Below are 21,637 nucleotides of genomic sequence, written 5' to 3'. Positions count from 1 at the left end.
TTCTGGGAAGGAGAGAAAGCATCAGAGGAGACACATATACCACAGTCCCTGCCTTTGGAAAGCAAACAGCCTAATGGATTTGGATATGAAAATGAATAATTGTAATAGAGAAGTAAATGGCAAGCTATAATGAAGTTACAGACAAAATGCTATGGGAAGGCAGAAGGGGCTAATGGTTTTCTCTGCAGTATAACTTTTGAACTGGGCCCCAAAGCATAAGTTAAATCCAAATGAACAAACAAACAAAAAAAAAACTGGAGGCTATTCCAAGCAGAGAAGGAACCTGCATTAACAAGGCATAAAAACAAATCTACTTGGCATCTTACAGAAAAAATAAATTGTGGCAGGAGCATTGAATATTTGGGGAGTACAGTGAGGGATGAAGCAAGAAAATATATTTCCAAATGATCATTTTTAAAAATCTATGAACCCAAAGTCTATTTCTGTCATCCTATTTAATTACTTTATCTTTCCTTGGAGTAAACTTGTGTTGTCTTATTTGGACATTAAAGCAACTGGAAATGCGATGATCTGTATAAATCAAACTGGATTTTTGTGGATTATTCTGGTTAAGTATATTTGTTAATATATATAGCCAGCCTTAAAAAATCATCGAACGATCTATGGCTTTAGATTTTAGCTTTAGGATATAATTTTACTAGGACAAATGGTTAAGATGACTCAAGTTAGCTGATGATGCTAAAATAGAAACTAATGTGTTAAACTTTAAACTACGTGAATTACAAAAAACTGACTTGAACTTAAAGAGCTAAAGCAGGGTTAAAATTATATATATTAAGTACAGAGGGAAAAGTAAGAATTATTTTGAATAACTAAAGATAATGTTAGAGGAAAATTAATAAAGTAAAATGTGCATTGATATCTTACTTTAGAAAGTAGCTGAACACTAAGTTCTGGAGTAAACAAGCCCATTATCAAGGAGTGGCTCAAAATACATTCTCTATAAATAAAATGTGTTTACCAAGCTGTTTTGCTTTTGTCAGTGATAAAAGCAGGTTGACTTGTTTTCTCAGAACCTCAAGTACCTATCCTTCTGCAAACTTTTGTCTAAGATATTATGTCAGTTAGAGATAGAGAATCTTTTCCCCCTCATTTTCTGTATAACAAGTATAGAAATGGAAATACAGGCTACAAAGAGACACTTAAGTTATAAACAATTTTTAAAATATAAACTAGAATGTTAAAGCAAAAAAAGGGGACTTCAGTGAGGCCATCCATCTAACTGGTTTAATACCCCTTTTTTGCAGATACAGATACTAAGGCCCTAAGAGATAAGTTAAAAGTTGATAGTATGAGACTTGGGACTATAATGCAAGTGTCTGGATTCCAAGTCTCTTTTTTTTCTACATTTCACATTTTTGTGTTCTGTTTGCATCATCTGCCCTTTAATTTTAAAAACAAAAGGGTGTTACTGCTTTTTTAGTATAATGGAGACAGTCATTTGAAGTCCGAGGAAATCAAAGTCACAGACGATATAAAAGAAAATCAGAGGTCAAAGAGCTTAAACCTAGGTTATGTGAGAAGGAAACATGAGTCTGGACAATGAGAGATGAACAGAATACTAAAGCATTACAGGATCCAAGGTACCGCTGTGTGCAGAGATCATTCATGTGGATGCTTCAGAGAGAGATTTACCAACTAGCCAGTCTTAAACCTTTGAGAGTGCAATTTCAGTTAGGGTAGTATGGGCTGAAGTATTAGAGAATTAAGTGAAAAGATTTAACTATGAAGAAAATTCCTTTCTGCATTTGTTTTTGGTTTGGGATTTTTTACCATGCTTTCTAAATAGCCTTAAAAATCCCACATATAAGTGGCACGTGGACTGAAAGCATGAGGATATTGCTGAAAGTTGTATATGAATCTAATTTTTAGTATGATACCATACAGAAGTGCATTCAGGAGCTTGCTGTTTGGCTAATGCCTCTTGACTCTTTTTGCAAAGTGAGTATATTCTTAATTCCACAGATCTGTTTCCCTCATTCATGCATTGAGGGAGAACATGGGGTTCTCGTTTGATTATTTTGGGTTGAGTCCTTTGTTGAACATCCAAGTACAGATCTTGAGTTGGCAGTTGAGTTGGGTCTGGAGATCTGGAGAAGTTTATGCCGGGTTGGCTGGGGCAGGTGGGAAGGAAAGCTGTGAGGTTGGATGTGAGATCACCTAGAGGGTGAACTCAAACAGAGAAGAGGTGCGAGGGTGGAGCTCTGTGGCTGTCCCGTTGCAAGAAGAGCAACCAGCAACGGAGAACTAAGAAGGAAGATTAGGTGACGGTAGTTTCCTGTAAGCCAAGGGAAGAGTGATCCACCATTTCAAGCAGTCAAAAGGAGAGACATATTTAAACAGATTATTACAGTAGGAAGAGGGGATGCCACAAAAAGAGGAGCTGACCGTGAGCTATTTGCAGGTGTTTCAGACGCCAGGCAGGAGAGGGCTTTTCTTTTCTAGGGAGGAGTAAGCAAGGCTAGAAGAAACCAGCTGTAAGAGTGGGATGATCATGGGATGTTTTTCCTGAGGTCAGCCAGGAGGGCTTGCTTAGGAAGGGCTGTCTGCTGGCTCAGGCTGAGGGTAGGGCAGAAGGAGCCCCTTTGGGGGCCTGGAGAAGGAGGGAAATCTAAATAAAGGTTACTCAGGTCAACTCAACAAGCCTCTTGTTCTGATTGATCAGTGGGGACAAACAGCTTAGCAGATCTTTCGTGAAGGAGAGACAGAGTATAGAGGGCTGCTGTCTGGCTTCGTCCCAGGTAAACAAGGGAGGTGTCCAAGAGCCTTCTCTGTGTCACACATTATATCCTTTTTCATACTAAGTTCTCAAAACCTGGTGTGTATTTTATACTTAAGGAACATCTTAATTCAAACACTAAATTTTCATTATCTAAATGAGAACGTTTATTGGTTAAAGTGAAGTATAGTTCTACCAAAGCACTAAAGTTGTTTAATGAAAAAATATTTTACACTGCTTCAGTTTTTAGTTTAAGTTAATTAAAATTAAATACAATTAGAAATTCAGTTCCCTAGTTTCAGTCTCGGCCACGTTACCAGTGGCTGTTATATTCGACAACGCAGGTCTAGAGCCCACGTGAGTGGTTGGCATCTCATAGGAAATGCAGCCTCTTACAAAGCTAAGCCCCTCCGTCTCCCAAGGATGGCACCATCGTGTGAGGGCGAACCACAAGTAAAGTTAAACATATTACTTGCAGAAAACCGAAAGCAAAGTTGGCCTTAGTGTCAAGAACAGGAAGGAAGGAATCACATTCCTAAGAAATTGTAGCCGCAGACTAGCTCTTTGCAGATTTGCAGGCCAAATGCACATCACCAGAGTGAATTTGTTTCATTGAAATTTCTGGCAGTGTGGTAGGCACATGGTGCAAGTAAATTTAATCCTCCCTAGAGGAAAGTACCATAATTCTTGGCTTCACGGAATTCCCACAGAGGAGTGCAAGTGAAGACATCGGAGTCAAATATACAAGCACACAAGGAATCAAAACAGCATGTAAGAGAGCTAGAAGAAATAGCAGACAGCAGAAAGAGACTTGCAAAGCCCTGATATTGGAATTACCAACGCGGATTATGGAACAGCTAACTGTGATGAAAGGAATAAGACCAGATCAAAATATCGGCAGGGAACAACAAAGTATTAAAAAAAGAAAGAATGAAACCCTAGCAGATTTGTAAATGAACCAAATACAATGTTTAAAAATGAAGATACAGTAATTGAAATTAAACTCAGTTTAGAAAACTGCAGATTAAAACCACAATGAGGCGTCTCCACTTACCCTTTGTTAGCTGTAAGAGGAAAGGTAGTAGGTGTCATAGCACATCTCAGAGGAAAATGGGCACACGCCGTACCGGGTGAACAAAATTAACATCATCCAGGGGCAGCGCGGCCTGTGCCTCAGGATGTGACACCCTGGGAAGAACGGGGAACAAGAATCAGATCCCGAGGAAACAGGAGACAAACCCAGACTGACGACTGACAAACACGGTATAAAGGAACTGGCTGTGTGCTTCAGAACTGTCATTGTCGTCAAAGATCAGAGGCTCAGGAACTCACGGATTCAGGGTAGTCAAGGAACAGCAGAACACAATGTAATACGTGGTCCTGGATTGGATCTTGCGCTAGAGGGTAAATGCACTGTGAAAACTACACTGGGATAAATGACATGTTAAAGAACGGACTGTAGAGCACATTTTAAAAAATAGAATCATCATTAAAATTCCTAAATTGAATAGCTGTTCTCTGGTTATGTAAGAGAACATCCAGCTATTAAAAGGTGCTCTGTTGTTAAGAGGTTAAATCACATGATATGTGGTTCAGAAAACATAAGTGTATATATTTTGAGAAAATGATAAAAGGGAGGGAAAAAAAACACATGAGAACTACTGTACACCACCAGATGGCTACTATTTTAATAACTGACAGTACCAAGTGCAGGCCACGATATGGAATTACTAAGGATAACCACTTCTAATTACCATTTTGGGGGTATTATAATTACATTATTTATATAATTATACATTCTTTATATCCTTTTAAAAATTTACACTTCTATGTATTATTTTTCTTAAATTCCAAAAAATTTAAATTGATCTGCCCAGTGGTTCAACATGATAAATTTTGCCCCACAAAATGACAGAACATATTTTGAACATAAGAATTAGTGAATACAGTGTATGCTATCTGGTAATTCCCTAAGCAATTTAGATTAAAAAGTATACCTTCTTGTGCAAGTGAGTTGATCTTTTGTGTTTACGTTCAGTTTTGAATCTGCTACAGAATAATTTGTCTCTCACATTTTCCTGTCATTTCTGGTATAAATTTCTAGCATCAAATATACCTTGGTTTAATTATAGGAATATTAAGCTGTGGAAAATGAGTCATTCTTTGGCTAGGTTTACAGAATGTATTCCTTTTGAGGCTCTGCAAAAGGACAGTTTAAATCCACAAAGAGGGTAAATGCACTGTGAAAAATACACTGGGATAAATGACATGTTGAAGAATGAGGCTTTAGAGGCTCTGCAAAAGGACAGTTTAAATCCACAAAGAACATAATGAAAACTCTTCAGAAATTAAACCTCTGAGGACACATAATACTTGAAAACTTGTTGAAGAATTTTTTCATATATTTAAATAACCCACCAATTTAAATGCAAAGATGGTATTCTATGTTTGGTTATGTAATCCAACTTACTTAAACAATTTAAGATATTTCTATAAATTTCTCACCTATTTTTAAAGATAGAGCAATTTTTACACTTTCTTATGTTAAGCATTTGCTCAGAAAGCTGTGAGTGAAACAGGAGGATTTTCTATTCAAAGTCACTTCTTAGGATAGTGTCAGAAACCTAGTGCCTTCTTTCTGGATTTTTTCCATACGTACTCCAACTCTAGCATCTTATCCATTCCAGGGCACTCTCTTGTTAACAACTCATAGTAGACTAAAGTCTAAACCATTCCCAAATGCTGCTCTGTAAGTTTTAAAAGCTTCTTAATCCCATAAGATGTGGGGAACTGACACCAACATTGTGTTGCTAATGATCAACAGTTCTGGGCACTGACGCATTTCCCTGCCCCTGCGTTAAGTACCACCGAGAACAAACACAAACGGTTGACAACTCCTACTGTGAAACAACTCCAATAGCTTACTTACCAAGATGAATTGCCCAAGAAGACTTGCTTCGGGATTTCTCATTTCACTGCGTCCACCAACCCAAAACCTATGTCATAAACGTAGCCCAATTCTAGCCTGTTCCCCACAGTGTCTAAGACCTTGATAAAAGTGGTCCAACCCAGCCCCTTAAACCTTATAAATACCCTTTGCCTTTGCCCTCCTTGATCTCCCTCACTGCAGTTAGTCCAATAAATGTAGCTTTACTAGATCAATGAGGTTTTCTAAGTCATGTTTTGGAGACTTGACAGTTGACAATAAATAAACCTAGTTATTCTGGATAATTTAAGGGGTATTAATAATTTAATCAATAAATTCAGAATCTTAGATTTCCATTCCTATCTTCTAACCACTATCTGGTTTATCTATACCAAAATACATGTCCTGCCAACCCCTCAAACCTCAATTCCAAGGTTGAACTCCTTTCCTTCCCTCTTCCACTTAGTTTCCACCTGTCACCCTCATCTCATAGGGTAGCAGGAGTTGTCCTCTGCCTTTTGTGTGCCCTAAGCTGTTTACTCAGAGGGAAATCTTGAAATCATGTTTGCATTTTCTTGCTCCTCCAATACTAACCAGTTTCCACTTCCCACCGAGGTTAGATAAGAAATAGCAAACAAAAAGAAACAACTTGGGTATTTACCCATCAATGAGGATACTTGAAATAACGTTACATACAATGTAATGATACAGCTTTATATGTTTTGACAGAAAAATATTCACCATATTTTTGATGATAGATGGAAGAATGTATATATTATCTCATGCTTTATGCTTTTGTGCATAAACAGTGTAGAAGTCAGGCTGCAAGTTCACAAGGATAGTTCAGCATACTTACATCAATCAATGTGATACACCACATAAACAAAAGATGAAACTACATGAACATCTCAGTAGATGCAGGAAAAGAAATTCAACGTCCATTCATGATAAAAACTCTTACCAAAGTGGGTATAGAGGGAACATATCTCAACCTAATAAAAACTATTTATGACAAACTCACAGCCAAAATAATGCTCAACAGTGAAAAGCTGGAAGCCTTCCCACTAAAATCTGGCACAAGACTGGTATGCCCACTCTCACCTCTTCTATTCAACATAGTATTGGAAATCCTAGCCACAGCAATCAGACAAGAAAAAGAAATAAAAGTTATCCACATTGGTAGGTAAGAGGTAAAGTTGTCATTATATGCAGATGACGCGATACTATATTTAGAAAACCCTAGAGACTCCACACAAAAACAACTAGAACTGACAAATGAATTTAGCAAGGTAGCAGGATACAATATTAACATACAGAAATAGGTTGCATTTCTTTACACTAACAATGAAATATCAGAAAGGGAATGTAAAAAAACAATACCTTAAAAATCACATCCAAAAAAATAAAATACTTAGGAAGACCTGACCAAGGAGGTGAAAGACTTATGTGCTGAAAACCATAAAACATGAATAAAGGAAACTGAAGATGATTCAAAGAAATGGAAAAATATCCCATGCTCTTCGATTGGCAGAATTAATAATGTTAAAATGGGCATACTACCCAAAGAAATCTACAGATTTAATGCAATCCCTATCAAATTACCCATGACATTTTTCACATAACTAAAACAAATAATCCTAAAATTTATATGGAACCATAAAAGACCCAGAATTGCCAAAGCAATCCTGAAGAGAAAGAACAAAGCAGGAGGTGTAACCCTCCCAGACTTCAGACAGTACTACAAAGCTACAATAATCAAAATGGTGTGGTATTGGCACAAAAACAGAATATGGATCAATGGAGCAGAATAGAGAGCCCAGAAATAAACCCACCACACCTACAATCAGTTAATCTTCATCAGGAACATACAGTGGAGAAAAGACAGTCTGTTCAGCAAGTGGTGTTGGGAAAGCTGGACAGCTGCATGTAAATCAGTGAAGTTAGAACATTCCCTCACATCACACAAAAACTCAAAATGGCTTAAACACTTGAACATAAGACATGACACCATGTAACTCCTAAAAGAGATCATAGGCAAAACATCCTCTGGCATAAATTGTACCAGTGTTTTCTTAGGTCAGTCTCCTAAGGCAGTAGAAGTAAAAATAAACAAATGGGGCCTAATCAAACTTACAAGCTTTTGCTCAGCAAAGGAAACCGTAGACAAAACGAAAAGACAGCCTACAGAATGGGAGAAAATATTTGCAAATGATGCGACCAACAAGAGATTATTTTCCAACATATACAAACAGCTCATACAATTCAACAACAACAAAAAACAAGCCAATTGAAAAATGGGCAGAAGACCTTAACAGACATTTCTCCAAAGAAGACATACAGACCATAAAAAGATGCTCAATGTTGCTAATTACTAGAGAAATGCAAGTCAAAACTACAAGGAAGTTCCACCTCACACAGGTCAGAATGACCATCATTAAAATGTCTACGAATAACAAATGTTGGAGGGCATGTGGAGGAAAGGGAACCCTCCTACACTGTTGGTGGAAATGTAAACTGGTGCAGCCACTATGGAGAACAGTATGGAGGTTCCTCAGAAAACTAAAAATAGAATTACCATATGATCCAGCAATCCCACTCCTGGGCATATATTCAGATAAAACTATAATTTAGAAAGATACATGCACCCCTATGTTCATAGCAGCACTGTACAATAGCCAAGACATGGGAACAATCTAAATGTCCATCAACAGATGAATAGATAAAGATGTGGTACATATATACAGCGGAATACTACTCAGCCATAAAGGAGAATGAAATAATGCCATTTGCACCAGCATGGATGGACCTAGAGATTATCACGCTATGTGAAGATAAGTCAGAAATAGCAAGACAAATACCATATGATATCACTTACATGTGGAATCTAAAATATGACACAAGTGAACTTATCTATGAAACAGAAACAGACTCACAGACTAGAGATCAGACCTGTGGTTGCCAAGGGGAGGGGGGTGGGGGAGGGATGGGGTGGGAGTTTGGGGTGAGCAGATGTAAACTATTAGACACAGGATGGCTAAACAACAAGGTCCTACTGTACAGCACAGGGAACTACATTCAATATCCTGTGATAAACCGTAATGGAAAAGAATGTAAGAAAAGAATGTTTATATATGCATAACTGAATCACTTTGCTGTACAGCAGTAATTAACACAACTTTGTAAATCAACTCTACTTCAATAAGAAAAAAATGTGTGGGGCTTCCCTGGTGGTGCAGTGGTTGAGAGTCTGCCTGCCGATGCAGGGGACACGGGTTCGTGCCCCGGTCCGGGAAGATCCCACATGCCGCGGAGCGGCTGGGCCCGTGAGCCATGGCCGCTGAGCCTGTGCAACCGGAGCCTGTGCTCCGCAACGGGAGAGGCCACAACAGTGAGAGGCCCGCGTACAGCAAAAAGAAAAAAAAAAATGTGTGTGTGTGTATATATATATACACACACATATGTATATAATATATATTATATATATATAATATATATATTAAAAAAGTCGGGCTGTATCTCCAGGAAACAAGATGTGGAATAAAGAAATAAATATTCACTGTTTTTTGTTGTTGATAAATAGCTTTTATTCTGTAACTAAAGAAAAAACACCGTTAAGCCTTTTAAAGGATGAAAACAGTGAGAGACCAGATAGTGGCATGTGTCTGCTCAGTAGCTATTGATTATAGAGAAGACTTTTTTCCTTCCAGTTTGTTGAAAGGTAGCAGTGGGGGGAGGGTAGTTACTGAGACTTTGAAAAAATGTATTTCCTTTTTTTTTCTTTTGGCCATGCCGCATGGCTTTGTGGGATCTTAGTTCCCCAACCAGGGAGTGAACCCACACTCTGAGCAGCGAAAGCGCGGAGTCCTAACCACTAGACCGCCAAGGAATTCCCTGAGAAAATGTAATTCTCGAATTCTTGGTAACATCTTTTTCCCAGAATATGAAATATTTCTTTCTACTTGAACTTCTGAGTTTCCAGGAGATTTTATAAGTCAAGGTAACTAAGCAGTAGTGCTCAAGTACTTACATAATCACTAACAATGGATTCAGGTGATTTTTTTTTTTTTTCCTACCAATACTTTCGCCTGTAAGCAAAATTAAAAAATAAAAATAAAAAATTTTTTTTAATTGAAAAATGTATTTTGCAGGAGAGACTACTGTTTAAAACTAGTTTTATTAAAGGCTACTCCACTAGTTTACATTTGATGTTTGGTATACAGTTATAAATAAAAAGCTCATTTTAAGGAAAGCCAATTTTAAGAGGCTGAAAATGAAGCTGGTCAAGGGATTTCATTAGAAACTTAGTTGTATGGCCTGAGGTTAAAAAGGAACACTGATACTTTGTGATGACAGTATTTGTTAATGTCTCCTGTGGTGCTGTGTGCCCAAGTGGGTGGTCCATAAATGTAATTTGAAATGAAAATGGTACCAGACTTTTTCTGTGTGGATTTAAAAGACAGGTTTGAATATGGACTTCAAATTTAATACTTCCTACTCCATGTTAAGTGAAGCTAATTAATTTTAGCTTTCTGGAATTTTGTAGCAAGAAGATCCACTTCAGGAGAATATATGTAATCCTTTCCCTCAGACTCAAGCACATGGGGCCTTTAAAAAAAACACTATATGGTCTTTTTGTCTTATAGTCTGTAAATTTGGAGGTGGGGATGGGAAAGTTAAGGACAGTTAGATTTAGTCTAAAGATGAGGAGAAGTCAGGTCACCTAGAATTGTGATAATTTTGATAGCCTTATTTAGAAAGTTATCCTGTTTATTTGAGGAATACAACAATAATAACAGCCTTTGCAATTTGAACACCTTTGGAAGATATTGACATAATCGTTTTTTCTAATACTGAGAATCAAAGCCTGTGTGTCTTGAAATTTTAAAATAAATTTATAAACGTCTTAATTCCCAGGATTCCATATGATCATTTAGTTTTTCTTATCTATTCTTCCTTGCTTTTTCATGTAATAAATGTTTATATTGATACCTGGTATGTGCCAGGCACTCTTCCAGGTACTAGTGACACAACAGTGAACAAAGCTCAAATATTCCTGTCCCCATGGAGCTTACTTAGTAGAAGGAGACAAATCAGTGACTGATGTGATATGTAGACCAGGGCCTGGCGACCTTTTTCTCTAAAGGACTGGATAGTCAGTATTTTAGGCTCCGTGAGACCTACAGTAGGGTCCACACTGCTCAGCTCTGCCTCTGCAACACAGAAGCTGCAGTACACGGTACGTTACAGATGCCGTGGCCGCGTTCCAGCAAAACTTACAAAAACAAGGAACGGTCTAAATGTATCCTTTTGGGGTAAAGTTTACCAGCCCCTGAGATAGACCATAATAAACCAAGGGCAAAGGCAAGTTGAGAGAACTTTTGCAGGAATCCAAGGCAGAGCTTATGGTGGTGGTGGAAGTGGCAGGAAGTGGTCAGATTCTGGATAGATTTTGAAGGTAGAGCCAGTGGGATTTGCTGAGGAGTCGAGTATAGCATATGAGAAAGGGGTTATGTGTGTGTTTTTAGAGTTTTAATTAGAAAACAGTGCTTAATATTTTATATTCCATATTTGATAATATCTAGAATAATTGTCTTTTAAAATCTATTTGCAACTTTCAAGGCTGTCCTTTTTTTCCTTTGAACCTGTTTGACTTTGTTCTTGGTATTCCATCATAAACTGAGAACTAATAAGAAACCTAATAACTTCTCAGTCTACCGTTGTTTACCGCACATTTTTTCATTAGGTTTCTGTTATGGCTGAAAGCACGTGTGTATTTGTGGTGTGGTGTGCAGGGTCAAGGGAGAAAGCGAAATTAAGATGTTAGCATTTTAGCTTAATCTGTGGGTAGTCCTAAGTGAGACTTATCAACCATATGAAAATAATATACAGAGCTTTCTTATTTTGGTAACGTGCTTTTATAAAAATGTTTAAAATGAATAATTATTGGGGAAGTACAAACTATTAGATAAGGTCTTGGACCGTATGTCCTGACTTCACTATTTCTTTTACTACCCTCATTCTTCAATGATGGCACAGTTATCTTCTCTCACTTTCTCTTCAGCTAATCAGTTGCTAAGGGCTGCAGAGTCTGTTGCCATAGTGACCCTCACGTCTCACCTAAATGACATGTCAGATGAATTGCTGAGCCTTTGATTTAACTAGTGGTCCGCTCTGATCCGCACTACACAGTGCTGTTAGCCTAATGGTTCTGAAGCAGTGGTTATCGACGTTTCGTGTGCAGCAGAATCACGTGGAACGCTTGCGAAATACATCGCAAAATTTTTGATTCTGTGGATCTGAGGAGGGGCCCTAGAATTTTCTGACGGTTTTGGTCTGCAAACCACACTGTGGAAACCGCTGTTCTCAAGTCCTCTGACAATGGCATTCCTCCACCAGGAACCTTAAGTGCTGCCCTGTACCATCTGATAACTTCAGCCGAGGACTGAAGGATTCCACTCTCTAACCCGTCCTGCATGTTTCCAGCCTTTTTTCATATACTTCCTGAACGTGGCCATCTTTTCCGTCTTTGCTTTTCAACTGTTTGTTCTTGGAATGTCACAGCCAATTTCTACCCATCTCCTCCCATCTTTGTCAGTCAGAATCCTGGCCATTTTACAAGGCTTCTTTCAAACCTGACTTTCTTTTTTGAATCTCCAAACATGTGTGCCGTTTCTCTTTTTTTCATTTGAAAAAAAGCATTTATACTTCTGATGACATGACCTTACTCTGTCTTAATCTATCTTCATCTATGTATCTTATCTCTGTCCCACCCTTTTATAGGAACGTGTAAGCTCCTTGAGGATAAGAAAACATATCGATAGATATGAGTATATTTTTCTGCCTTGTTCAACCAGCATTTGTAGAATTGAACCACCTTTAAAATTTGTTCCTTTTTTTCTTTCTCTTGTTAAAAAATGTTCTTAAAGTAACATAAGATTGATATCTACCTAGTGTCTTGTCGCTTCCTGCTCACTTTATCTGTTGGAGGAAACCCATCATATTTACTTCCTTCTAAGTACATACTGACCCCTTTTCTTTGGATTAATTGCTTTCTAATTGTGCTGTTCAGCTCTAATGTTATAATTTCTGTTCATTGGACTTCTGATGCATTAGAAACCATATCTTCTTTCTTGATTTCCTTCCCAAAGCTCTTAGTTTACCTAGAGTTAAAGAAAAGAAATGCTCTGCGTAAAATGTATATCTGAAAAGTATTATATCCTCCCAATTGATAGAATTGATGGGTTTGTGCTTAGAATTCTACGGAAGGCTTCATTTCTTTTAGAACTTTAAAGGCATTACACCATCTGTGTTTCATTTTTGACTGGTGAGAAATCCAGCGCCAGTCTATTTCTTCTCTTGAAGTTAACTTGATAGTTTCTGTTTTCCCCATGTTCCCCTTGGGGAGCTCTTGTTCATTAGTTGCTGGATATCTTCAGTTCGTCATCTGTCTCCTCTCATATTTGGTATTTTCAGCCTACCATTTTGCTCTAGATTCTTGGATGTGTATTCAGCTTTATCTTCAAACTATACCCTGAATTCTTTATTTCATGGAACAGATTTGTACTTTCCTTGAGGTACTTTATGTGTCTCATTTTTCTTTTTCAAGCATCTTTGTTTTATGGATGGAATCTCCTCGTCAATATGTGAAGATACTAAACATTTTTCTTAATCGTTTCCTTGTTTCCTTTAAGTAAATTACATTTCAGTTCATCGTGGAGCATTTCTGTTTATCTTGTTCTTTCCCCTCACGCTGATCGTTTTCTGTTTATATCTGATGATTCATTCATATTTATGCTAGTTTGTATTTAAGTATCAGGAACCTGGGAACCCTCATCACTGGGGACTTTATGACTGGGGTTTCTTGATCCTTAACTTATATTTTAAAGTAAATGAGAAGGAAACCAGCTGTTTTACTGGAGACCTTTTAAATGTGGCGTTCCATCGTCCAGAATATTGCTGAGGTCTCCCATCACTGGGTGGCCTTCCTCCCATTCTCTTTGCTGTTAAAAGTTTGCTCCTGGGGCTCCCCTGGTGGCGCAGTGGTTGAGAATCTGCCTGCCAATGCAGGGGACACGGGTTCGAGCCCTGGTCTGGGAGGATCCCACGTGCCACAGAGCAACTAAGCCCGTGTGCCACAACTACTGAGCCTGCGTGTCTGGAGCGTGTGCTCCGCAACAAGAGAGGCCGCGATGGTGAGAGGCCTGCGCACCACGATGAAGAGTGGCCCCCGCTCGCCACAACTAGAGAAAGCCCTCGCACAGAAACGAAGACGCAACACAACAAAAATAAATAAATTTAAAAAAAAAAAAGTTTGCTCCTGGCTTTATTCCTGCTCCGTAAATTTAATGAGGTCCTGGGAAACAGGACAGGAAACAAATGACTGTGCTCAGTCTACTCTCTTGAACCAGAAGGCTTTGTGTTCAACAAGTTAAAGTAGTCCTTCATGGTTAAGTACTGTGAACTTATAATCTTTCACTTGACAAATAATAACTGTGTTGATAGCCTCATTCCACTTAATTCTACCCGTCAAATGGGCAGAGCAATATTGAAGTTAGAGTGATGAGATAGAATTATTATTTAAGAATCCTGCTTGATCTCCAGCATGTGTATTTGACTCCAGATAGGTGGAGAGGAAACTAAACTTTTAGCCAGATGGAAGTTTATTAATTTACTGTAGGAAGTATAACCATTAAGGAAACTAGAGGCTTGGGGCTAGTGAATTCTCCATGGAGGAAGGAATCTGGAAAACCAGATTTATAGTCACGTAGTTTCTAGGTGGGCCTGGAGTCAGAAGAGGGCCTCACTGACATTGGCTGGTATCATCCAGCTGAGAAAGCCTTATGTATTGTGTCTGTTGTCAAGTGAGGTTGCCGTGCAGACCAGAAAATTAAGTATTGATCAGAGCATATTTTTCTTGGGTTTTGCTTGAGATCCAGAAAGTCTCTTACTGTCGAAGTTCTTTTTCTAGGTGACATTTTGATTGTGTTGATGACAGTTCAGCTAGGACAGTACACTGAAGTGAACTAGGTGTAAGGTTTCTCAGTTCTTCGGAGACCACTCTGAAGACAGCCCAGGTGATTTTGTAAAACTTCTCAGCCACTTTTTATAGATCCTTGCTTAAGGATGCTGTCTCCTAAAACATCAACCTTTTTTTTTTTTAAGCACATGTAGAATTCTAATTTAATTCTCAGAAGTTCAGTTTATCTTATCACTATCCATCAGAAGTAGATATTATCTCAATGACACTTAGAAAGAAACTGATACTTAGAAGTTAAATGATTCCAGGATCTCACAGTGAATATAAGTGGCAGACTCAAGAACCAAATCTCAATTTTCTATCTCTAATATTTTCTGCTATACCCCTTAAATTACTATCATTTTATGAAAAAGATAAAGTAATAGAAAGCAGTTGTTTTATATTTTACTATCTTGGACAATTAAGAGTCATAGTAGGGCTTCCCTGGTGGCACAGTGGTTGAGAGTCCGCCTGCCGATGCAGGGGACACGGGTTCGTGCCCCGGTCTGGGAAGATCCAACATGCCGCCGAGCGGCTGGGCCCGTGAGCCATGGCCGCTGAGCCTGCGCGTCCGGAGCCTGTGCTCCGCAATGGGAGAGGCCACAACAGTGAGAGGCCCGCGTACCGGAAAACAAAAACAAACAAAAACTAAAAAAAAAAAGAGTAATAGTAAATGTAATTAATTTAGAGTTTACTAATACAGTTTAAGATTGTGTCTGCGTGTTATGCTAATGCTTACCTTTGTAACTCTCTTTTATAAGTTGGGTATAGCCAATTATTTTTATATGTTCAAGACAAATGAAATTAGGTGCATTCTTTCTTAAAGGAGCAGTACATATTTTAGCATCTTTGAAATACATTAAACTTACTTAAATGTAATCAGAGCTCAACACAGATGATACTGATTCTTAAAATAGTCACTATAAAAAGTTACTCTTTAGTACAAAACATGTGACAAGTGCTATCTTTATTAGCCCAGTACAATTTATATATCCATAAAATATAATAAATCAATTTTCATTAGAATTTCTGTGATTTTTGATGTTCACCAATTCTTTCTTTCCCTTTTACCCAGCTCCTGCAGTGAGATTTAACAAAACATTATTAAACTGTATGCCATTTAAGTTTCAGATGAGGATACAATTTTGGTTTTTATTACATATTTAAATATTTTCTGCCCTCCCTTATTTGGATATATGTTGCTGGTTGCTCAGATCTTTTTGTGCGTATATATTTCACATGCTGTAAATCCATTTGACAGTAATTCACTGGCATTTTACTCCCCAGAAGCTCAGATCCAGCCTTCCTTTCATCCCGACAGCTCGTGTTTTCACTTGGATTGTTTCCTGGTTTGATGAACCTCTTCCTAAGCTCAGTTCCCTCTGCCAGCCTGCAGTGCACTCATGTTATCCCCTTTGTTAAAACCATTTGGTAAATAATTCCTAATCATATCACAATAAAGCCTGAGATCCTTAGCCTGTTTCCAGTTAAGATTTGTACGTCTATTGTATTCAATAGTAGCAAGACCCTAATCAGAAACCAAAGTTAGCACGATCACGGGCAACCATGAGAAAGGAAGTGGTGTTCCAAATAGTCCAATCTTCTCCCAGTTTTTTTGTCACTAGTCAAACAAAGAAATTGCTTTAAAATTCTCTGTGGTACATGAATTTTCCCAAATGCCCTCTCTCTGTATGCACATGTAACATAAGGATTTGTTTTATAAGTAAAGTACAAATATAGAGTTAATTAATTCTAAGCTGATTTCAAGTGAAGGTGTAACATGGTGATGACATAGTGGTGGCTTAAATCAGCGCCGAGTATTGTTTTTCAAAATATATTCAAAGTAGAAGGCGCTATTTATTATAGTTAATGAGCAAAGGTATGTTAGTGGCAGTCCGCATACAGTAACAATGACATAACCAGTGGTCTAAAAAGAAACAAGAAATAAGTAGTATAAAATCTATCAGGTATATTTATAAAGGCGGCTGTTACATGAGAAACAAGTTTAATTGCACTTTCTGTTAGTTACGCATCTAGTTTGATGATGCGTGAGAACAGATGGGGGGAGGATGGTAGAAGCGGGATTTTGATTCTGTTCATACACTCCAGGTGCTTTCTTGGCTCTTTTAATCCTGGTCTTTACTGTATGGCCACTTTGTCTGAAGAAAAAATTTTGTCTGAACCCCTATTTTTAGCTTTCCATTCTAAACATGCACTCTTTGGTGTAATTGGAAGTTTATGTGTCCCTGTGAGGAATAACAGCCAGCAGTCTCCTGAACAATTCCGGATTTAGAATGTACTCCCTAAATTGAGGAATTCACATTTACTTTGAAGGCTGAACCAAGTTCGAAATACTTACTGTAGTTTTTTAGATAGTAGTAGAAACACCTCTCTAGATCTCCTAGATATCTATGATTCAGGTGGGCAGCTGGGAGGTGGCAGATGGTGTATTCAGTGTGGCGTTAACACTCAAACATAAAATATATGCATGGGGATTATTAACTAAAATTCCTCTGTGGACATATGCCCCTTTATACACATATAAATATAACGACACACATACATATAAAGATAACTATAAAAGCTGTTACGTATTTTTTCAACAACAAAGCAGAACACTAACGATGTACATTTTTTTCTTATTTTAGAAGGCTTGCATCAAATCTCCAGCCTTTGAAAGTGGTAAACATGTAAAATAGTGTGATAGGAAAAACATTTAAGATATGTTTTTTTGTGGTGGGGAAAATAATCAGCAGGTATAGCCAATTTGAAATGTCACTGAGTGGATTATTAGACCCCCTGGGAAAAGTGATTGGATTCTACCTGCTTTTGCCAGCTCAGCCTTTGTCTTGTAATCCCTGTTCTGGCCTTGAAAGTTCTGGTTCGCTCAAGTTCTGACCCCCCAAATACCTTTAGGTATGGAAATGGGTAATAGAACTTTTTGTTTTTTAAGTTTAGAGCATTAGCAATGTTGAGAAGGTTGAATAACTTTTTAAAAACAGGTTTGTGGGCTTCCCTGGTGGCGCAGTGGTTAAGAATCCGCCTGCCAATGCAGGGGACGCGGGTTCAAGCCCTGGTCTGGGAAGATCCTACATGCCGCGGAGCAGCTAAGCCCGTGCGCCACAACTACTGAGCCTGTGCTCTAGAGCCCGCGAGCCACAACTACTGAGCCCACACACACCACAACTACTGAAGCCCACGCGCCTAGAGGCCGTGGTCCGCATCAAGAGAAGCCACTGCAATGAGAAGCCCGCACATCGCAACAAAGAGTACCCCCCTCTCGCTGCAACTAGAGAAAGCCCTTGGCGCAGCAACAAAGACCCAACTCAGCCAAAAATAAATAAATAAATGAATAAATTTATTTTAAAAAAACAGGTTTGTACTTGTACAGTAGAGCTCATGTAATGCTTAAGCCATGAAAGATACTGTTGATGTTTTTAAAATAACTGTGAACAGGCATTTTTTACAGCCCGTTCCGTTCTTCATTTCAAATTGGTTATTTTTATTTAAAGGTATATGGCTGTGCAGCAGGTATCCTTTTACTGAATTATACACATTTAAATTTCACCAGATTCATTTGTATCTGTGTTGACTGTAGAGGCAGAAGAATAATGAACACGTACAGAATAGTCGTGATGCTAATACCTTAGCGAGTATTTTCCTCACTGCTCGTGTGCACATAATCTTCTAAAATCTTAGGGTGAGTTTTTATTGGCACCATTTGAGAGATCTTGAAAATTTTATTCTTTATCATGGTCTTAGTATATCTTGAAGAAGAAAATGGACATTAACTGCCACTCTGCAACCCTCGCTTGGTCTTCAGGATGAGCCTATCAGGAAGTGTGATGACAAGCAGAGTCTCGTAGTTCAGACTTGCCCGTTCACATGGCAGAGAAGTGACCAAATGATACCTGACGTCAAGTCTGTCAGGACCAGGGCCTGGACTTGCTTTGTCGTGCTGGACGTTTAAGTTATACTTTAATTTTCGAGGCATATTCAGAGCATCTTGTTTTGACATCCTTGGAATCTTCTCAGATTTTAGTCAAACGAAATTAGAAAATGTATTATTTAGCAATATGATTTTAAAGTAAAATATCCCCTTTTTAGAAAGCTTAGTTTTTCAGCAGTCACACTGAATATGAATGCCAGGTATTCTGATGGGTACTGTGGAATATTCAGGCCAATCCAGTGGAAAAAGTGGCAAATTGAGTGCGTTGTATTACTGTGAAGCACCTTCTGTGATCGAGGGGAGAATTTGCTCTGGGGCAGAGTGGCTGACCAGTGGCTTTCCTGCAGGGAGGCGTCTCTGCTGCCTGAGCTCTGGCGCCTGGTGTGAGGCCGTGATCTGGGGGGCAGGGACTGTAGGACAGGAGAGAAACATTTGTCCCTCCCCTGCTGCTTGATACCTTTTTGGTTTTTCTTAGGAAGCTTGGAATATTCCTCTTAGACTTTTGTGTTGAGAAAGAGAACGAGGAATACGAAGGGGGCCCTTGGGGATCAGAGGATCCACATTAAATTGCTGTCCTGCTCGTGAGAGGAAGGTGCTTCTCTGTTAAATGGCATGTTTTCCTGCCAGAAGCAGAGGCTGTCCAGCTGGGCATTGAGCCATCCGGAGGGTCATGCTGAACTGTAGGGGAAGGGAGGGGAGGGTTGGGATAAAATAGAACCTAATGCTACTTTTCAGAAATCCATGGGACAAGTGGTTTTCATAAACAAGTATTTCCTTAGACTTCCTTTACTAGATATATGTATAAAGGACTTCGTAAACTAATGGAAACAATGTATTTGGATAAAATAGTATGGAGTCTCACACAAGTAACCAGTCTGCCGATTTCTCTTTAAAAGTTACTTTTTTTGTTTTTTTGAAGGAGAAAAGTAAGTGATTTCTTTTTAAATTCAAGCTATAATGCTGTCTAAAATTCAGACAGTAAGCAAATCAGTAAATAATGATTTTTCTGTATTTCTTTATAAGCAGTGGCCATTTTTTCAATAGCATTCTTAAAAAGGAAAAAAAGCTCACAAAAATCTCTCAGTTGGATTCTTAGAAAAGAATGCTAACCACATCTGATTGCTTTCTTCATTCGTCATCAGGACAGCTTGGTCTGTTTTGTGTAGGATGTGTCTGGCATTCCAGGCTGAAATGCCTTCTGTCTCCGTTACACTGAACTATAGCCAAGATAAGTTTACACCTAAGGGCTGGGGTTACATTGGTGGTATTCACTGGTAAAAATACGTCGTATTAGTTGATAATTTAAACTATATTAAGGTGATTGCAAGAGTGGGCTTTGGAAACTATATTAAGGTGATTGCAAGAGTGGGCTTTGGAGATAGGCCTAGATTTCAGTCTTGTCTCTAACACTGATAATTAGTCTTGGTTAATGACCTTTTAGGTCAAGTATTAATAGTCTATTTCAAGAGAGAAACTACCTCACCCTAGTCCTTTATTTGCTTTTATAGATCAGTGTACTGTCACCCGGACCTACCTGTTCCTTCACAAGTTCTGGTTCTTTAGTGCCGCCTACTACTTTGGTAACTGGGCCTTTCTTGGGGTAAGTACAGGTGTCCCAGGGATGCTGTGACCATTAGTGGCCTGTTTTGGTCACAGCAATGCTATTGGGTTTTAAATTTGGTGCTTTCTGGATGACTTCAGGTTTGAGAAGTAACATACAGCTCGTTTACATTTGCAGGTGTTCGTGATTGGGTTGATTGTCTCCTGCTGTAAAGGGAAGAAGTCGGTCATTGAGGGGGTAGATGAGGCTGACTCAGACCTGAGTGATGAGGAACCCTCTGTCTGACGGCTTCTGTTGCACAGGTTTACTAAGCTGACTCTGCATCTCTTGTGCATTTGTAAAGTGTCAAGCTAACCTTAGGATGTGAACTGACTAGCTTTCATCAAAAATGGGAGCATGGCTATTAAAAAAAAAAAACTATATTTTTTATGTTTTCTGAAGTAACATTATTGTATCATAGATTGACATTTTAAATTGCTATAATAATACTATGTAAATATAAAAGTACCAGCCTTGTGAGGGAATGTTTGTGGAAATTTTTTTTTCCTCTAGTGTATGATAGTGTTGAATTGATTAAAAATCTTCCAGAATTAATATTCCCTTTGGTCACTTTTTTAAAACATAATAAATCACTTGTATCTGTGCCTTTGGGTCTCTAGAGTACTGTGGAATTTTCAAGTGTCTATATCTGATTGTTGAAAAATAATATTCACAATATAGCTGATAAATAAATGTTATTCCACTATGCAGCTTGTTTTCTATTTTCTACATTAAATCACTAGCGCCATTAAAGTAGATTTCATGAACAGATTTCAGGCTGCTTGGTGTGCCAAGGTGTATTATATTGTTCAGATATTAGTCCATTAGATATTTTATCACCTCTACAGTATTTAAGGCATATACATTGTTACAAATAACCTCAAAAGTTGTATTCCAACATAAATGGGAATATTGTCAAGAATAAGTAATCCTGAAAAAAAATCAGTGTACTGATCAGTTTAAGATATATGACATCATATTTTAGCTTTAAGATACTTTCTCATTCTAAAGATTTAGAATTTGCAAAAGATATAGGGAAAGCTATGTACTATCAATAGGGTATTTTGAAGGCATTCTGGATACTGAGATCCTAGTTTACTAACACAGGCAAATTAGAACTCATGAAAAGCATATATTTTGATCCTTGAAGTAGAATACCATTAAGTTTCTGAAAAAGACTTAGGAATTAACAACCATCTCCCATTCAGTTCATCTCTCTCTTAATTTTTGTGTCACTTTGCTCTCATTCTTTGTCTCTGGATAGACCTCCACACCCTTCATGTTTGGCACCTTTGATGTTATTCACCAAGATTCCATTCCCTTCTGTTCTTATTTCACATTTTCTTTTTGGACAATCTCATACACCCTCAGTTTCCAAACTTTTACTTACCTGTTAACTAGAAATT

General features: G+C 38.2%; 1 protein-coding gene across 1 annotated transcript in view; it reads left to right on the top strand.

The window, feature by feature from the left end:
- The window catches only part of LMBRD1 (LMBR1 domain containing 1), a 115,428-nt gene extending 94,498 nt beyond the window's left edge, over positions 1–20,930 (top strand). Inside the window, exons 15-16 of the mRNA XM_079938603.1 lie at positions 20,140–20,231; positions 20,370–20,930. Of these exons, the coding sequence (XP_079794729.1) occupies positions 20,140–20,231; positions 20,370–20,477 (200 nt within the window). The 3' untranslated portion in view covers positions 20,478–20,930. The remainder of the gene's footprint in view (positions 1–20,139; positions 20,232–20,369) is intronic.
- The last annotated feature ends 707 nt before the right edge of the window (positions 20,931–21,637 follow it).

This window comes from Stenella coeruleoalba (genome assembly GCF_951394435.1).
Source record: "Stenella coeruleoalba genome assembly, chromosome: 12".
Taxonomy (NCBI): domain Eukaryota; kingdom Metazoa; phylum Chordata; class Mammalia; order Artiodactyla; family Delphinidae; genus Stenella; species Stenella coeruleoalba.
The sequence above is the reverse complement of the archived record's forward strand: the minus strand, read 5'-3'. Positions and strand labels throughout refer to the sequence as shown.